The sequence below is a fragment of the Puntigrus tetrazona genome, chromosome 20 (genome assembly GCF_018831695.1).
Source record: "Puntigrus tetrazona isolate hp1 chromosome 20, ASM1883169v1, whole genome shotgun sequence".
Taxonomy (NCBI): Eukaryota; Metazoa; Chordata; class Actinopteri; order Cypriniformes; family Cyprinidae; genus Puntigrus; species Puntigrus tetrazona.
Window position 1 is genome coordinate 25,060,116 of NC_056718.1, and position 5,000 is coordinate 25,065,115.

Consider the following 5,000-nt stretch of genomic DNA (forward strand, 5'->3'; position numbering starts at 1 on the left):
TAATATAAAGCGTTAAATATTTATTTATTATTTTTTAGCATCTTCATTTATTGCATTTTTTTTGTTGTTGTACTAATCTGTTAACAACTACTGTAACTATATATATATATATATATATATATATATATATATATATATATATATGTATATAATTTAATGTATATTTATTTAATAATTTAAATATTAGTGACAAATTAATTTACATGTGATGCATTGTATTAAATTAATATAAATTATATAAATAAATAAGTAAATATAAAAAAATATATATATATATATATATATATATATATATATAATATGTAAAAAAATGTAAAATTAAAATATTAGTTTAAATAAGTTATATATATATAAATGTATTTAATATTTGTAATTAAATCTAAATTATATAGGTTTTAAATTTGTATTGCAATATTTATTTGCTTCTCCGTAGCATTGATGATTTATTTATTTGTAATGTTATTATTTTATTTGGCCAGCCCTGTAACGCCGAGTGCGGTCTAACACGCTGCTGAGTTTTGAACTTTTGCTAAATCCACTTTTGCTCTTTTTTTGTTGTCTTATATTCACGCATCCTTCGTCCCGTTTGCGAGTTTCTAGCCGGTGACCTACATTCGCCGGTCAGACGCAGAGCTGAAGTGAGCGTTCAGCCTCCTTCAGCAGAAAAGCCCTTCTGGAAAAACAAGCTTCATTCTTTCCTTTACCTGCTGACCTGTTTTAATGCACCAGCCTATTTTTACACTGACATTCGAATGGCTCCAGAAAGCTTCCAGTTTTCCCAGAGGAGGCCTTCAGAGCAGCTGTTGTGCCGTTTACACCAGACGGATACGGCCGGGTTCCCTTTTCGCCGGAGAATTGCGTTCAGCTTTTAGTCAAAGTTTTATAAAGTCGCTTTCAGTTTCGACCGAACGTCCTGAAAGCGAAAGAATGCTCGGAGAAACGCGCGGCGAATGGGTGCCGTCGGAATGAGAGTCTGATAAAAACCGTCAAAGTAATCCACAGCGCTCCGGTCCACCGGCGAACATCCGGAGAAGACGGAAGATCCAGCATTAAGGTTTTTTTGTGACTAAAATGCAGGGTTCCTCCGGTGAAAAAGTGGTCTGGTTCAGGCGATCAAGCACCGCTCCGGAGGCAAAACGGCTCTAAACGAGTATGTGGTTGCGTTTGGACACTCGTTCTGACGGCACCCATTCACTATTGCAGAGGCAGTGATTTATATCAATCATTTTTCCAAAATTCGATGAAGAAACCAACTCATCTAGATTGCAGAGGGCCTTTTTTTCCCACCAAAATGTTCATTTTCCCTTTAATTTTCTTTAATGTAAAAACCCCCCCAAGTGTCCGAAATGTAATTCCTGCTGACTCAGAAGCAACACAGCGCTCGGACTCGCCTTCCCTCGCTTTACAGCCAGTAAGGGAGCGTGTTAGTCACTCCCCGAGACGAATAGTGGATTATTAGAGAGCAGATGTGCGCAGAAAGCACTGGCGACGTGAAATATATCTGAAGATTACTCTCCCGGGGTTGAGAAGATGGGATTAGAAATTTACGCTCGCCAGAAATCCTCCTCTTTAGTATTTCCTTAATCTAAGAAAACGAATGTTAATGCACGTCTTTGCCGAGTTACCGAATGAAAATACTGTTTTAGTCATTTCTCCTGGAGATCGTTGAGTAAGTGTGAGTTTTTCCATTCGCTCGATCCTCAAGGTATTCGCTCTCTGCCGTGGTGTTTTTTATCGCCTAGTTTGAATTCTTTTGGCTCGTTTGCTCGATTTATGACCGTTTAGGTTTCATTTAAGAGCTTTTACCGTACCTCTTCCTGCAGCTGCTGGAGACGTTTACCTTCTCCGTTGGATTCACTGGTTGGTTAAAGAGAGTTAAACGTTGTCGTCATTTACCGTTTCTCTGCGATTCCACCCGTGATGTTTTGAAGAGCACTTGAGGTCCGTTTCTAGTCGATAAACGTTGGATGTTGAGTTCGACTCTTAAAAAGCCCAATAAAACACGTCTGCTGTTCCTATAAACCCCATAAAGACGTATTTCCAAGGCGTCTAAATGATCAAAACGACAATATCCAGTAAGAGCTGGTCTGGTGTGATTTTAGAAACTCTTCTGGGGTCGGATCTGGACTGATTGTGATCAAGTAGAGGCCAGAAGAACTGTGGTCTTATCTTTACTCCAACTGAGTCTGGTTTCTCCCAAGGTTTTCTTTTCCTCCATTCTGTATGGATGGGGTTTGGGTTCCTCTAGCTTGCTTTGTTGGGGACACTTAACTTCTAGCGATTATCGTCCAATTGATTCCAGAGACCGTCTCTGCATTTAATAACAAATTGTTCACTCTCTTCATTATACATCCCTGTCATCGTATTCTTCTACCTTATACTGTTCAGTGCTTTGATGCAACCTGTGTTGTTAAAAATGATTGACTGACTGATTGATTCTCCATCAATCGGTTTCTAGAAGAATCTGATCTTTTGAGGAGCTTTCCTTTCTCTGCTCCTCGGCGATCTTCACGAGCATCTTCTGAGGAGCCTGTAGTTCCTCAGCATCGAGTTTTTCATCATTTCAATCGCATCTCGCCAAGACGTCTCATTGGGGATCGCATTTAAATCGTTCATATACCAGTCTTTAAGTGTCGGTTTTGCAATATTGAGATTATACGCCATCTAAAAACTAAATAAATAGGCTTTGAATAAATAAGGACGATGCAATATCAGTCCGAGATGCAACAGCAAACCAACTTTAAAGGCGTCCTTAGCGACGCATGTTACTGTTTAAAAGTTTTGATGTATTGGCGGAAAAATTGATCACTTTGACCCGTACCGGGTGTTTTCGAACGCTGCTACAAACATGCACATGCAACATAAGACCGTTTTTGTGGTTTAGAGTCACGTGTGAAGCCCGCATCAAGCATGCAAGCGCAAAAGTGTCCGTTTCGCGCGGGTCACCGGCGTCTTTGTGTGTTCAGCAGAGGGCGCCGAGCGGCTGGCGGCCATGCGCTCCGATTCGCTGGTCCCCGGGACGCACACGCCGCCCATCCGCAGACGCAGCAAGCTGGCCAGCCTGGGACGCCTCTTCAAGCCCTGGAAGTGGAGAAAGAAGAAGAGCGACAAGTTCAAGCAGACGTCCGCAGGTACGAGCAGTCCGCCTGCAGACGCAGACGCAGACGCAACCGTTTCGGTTCTTTGTCTAAGCTGTTTGCTTGATGATTGGCAGTGCTGGAGAGGAAGATGTCCACGCGGCAGAGCAGAGAAGAGCTCATCAAGAGGGGCGTGCTGAAGGAAGTGTACGAGAAAGGTAAGGAAAGAGCTTTTCTACTTTATCAAGCAGACGGGAACGGAACGGTAAAGACTGGCCATAGCACCGGCTTTAACTTATATCAATCATTTTTCGCGACAGCTATATCAAAAATACCTGTTTCTTCAGAGAAAAGCATTATTTTTCCTATCATTTCTTCAAAATAGGGTGTACAATACTTAAAGGAATAGTTCAGCCAGAAATACAAATTCTGTCATCATTTGCTCTATTTCCAAACCTGTATGAATGTCTTTGTTCTTCTGAACGCAAAGGAAGCTGTTTTTATTAAGTTTGTAAGCAGGCTGTTTTGGGTCACCATTGACTTCCATAGCATTTATCTTTCCTACTATGGAAGTCAATAGTGACCAAGACAGCCTGCTTACAAACTTCATTAAAAATAGCTTCCTTCGCGTTCAGGCGCAACAAAGAAATGTATACAGGTTTGGAAAGACTTGGGGGGCGATACCGAGCACGATAACTATAAAGATAGCGCTAACTACATTTACGTCGACGCCAGCGAACGATATCGTCCGTTTATCATAAGCTCAAGCGCGTCTGCCGCTTTAAATGGTCAAGCGCGTGGCAGCAGGACTGATTCTGATTGGCTGTCAACGCTTCTATCGTTCATCGGTAGCGAAAAATCGCTCTGAAAACGATTCCAGCGACGCAACGTCTTTATCGCTGGCGTCGGACGCTGCGGTTTTAACGTGGAGAGCGATTTTTATCTTTACCGTTATGGCGCTTGGTAAATGATTGCAGAATTGTCATTTTTAGGTGAACTTTTCCTTTAATGCTGGAAGCCAGAGGGCGACCTTGCACGTTTTTTAACCGAGTAAACTTGACGATAACCACACGATTGCGACGATACGTGGTCTAAATGCGTTCCTCGGGTTTTTTAATAAGGATAAAGTATATTTGCAATGCAATGCTAATCGATGTAGACTATGCGTAGAATACGATGACTTCTATATAACAAAAATTAATTTTTTTAAACACTCAGCTATGCTGTTGAGTTATTCTGGTAAAAAAAAAATGGCGAAACCCACACATGCTACTGTACTGCGCTGTATTTGATTTAGTTGAGGGTTTTTTTAACGCCGATTCTTATCACGGGGGGAATTTTTACTGGTTATATTGCCAACGAAAGCGATCGGCGTCCCTGCTGAGCGTCAATGAGTGCGAGTGTCTCGGTCTGTGTGTCAGCAGAGGAGGTCAGCGTCGACGGCGGTCGTGTGTGTGTGAGTGATCTGGACAGACAGACGGTCATCAGTCCGGTGTCAGAGTCTGCAGACGGCAGCGTCACGGCGGCAGGTGCGGTACTCTCCACTCCTCGCTTCCTGCACGGCTTCACGTAGAATCAAAGCAAAGCCAGCCCTAGTTCAGTGTCTCACCTTCTGCGTACTGTACCTTTAAGACATCTCACACTCATTTGGGATCAAGCTGCTGAATCGGGGGGTTGATACGCAAATGAAGGTGGTTGTATGTTAATGAGTCGTTTCAGGAAATGTTCTAGATGCACTTGACGGGTCGGGAGTTGCTTTGGTTGCGAAAGAGCAGTAAACGTTTAAATGAAGTTATTTTGCAAAACTAGGTCATTCTCAGAAATCATGTTCTTTCGTTTTGCTCGATTGCGTGCATGTGTGTGTATTAAGGGAAAGGAGAAAAAATAAAAAATAAGTATTTTTTTCATTAAGTATGCGTTAGC

At 42.0% G+C, this 5,000-nt stretch overlaps 1 protein-coding gene across 1 annotated transcript in view; it reads left to right on the plus strand.

Annotated features, from left to right (window-relative positions):
- The window catches only part of phactr1 (phosphatase and actin regulator 1), a 16,237-nt gene that overhangs the window by 875 nt on the left and 10,362 nt on the right, over positions 1-5,000 (plus strand). The window contains exons 2-4 of the mRNA XM_043219519.1: positions 2,967-3,131; positions 3,215-3,295; positions 4,502-4,606. Of these exons, the coding sequence (XP_043075454.1) occupies positions 2,967-3,131; positions 3,215-3,295; positions 4,502-4,606 (351 nt within the window). The remainder of the gene's footprint in view (positions 1-2,966; positions 3,132-3,214; positions 3,296-4,501; positions 4,607-5,000) is intronic.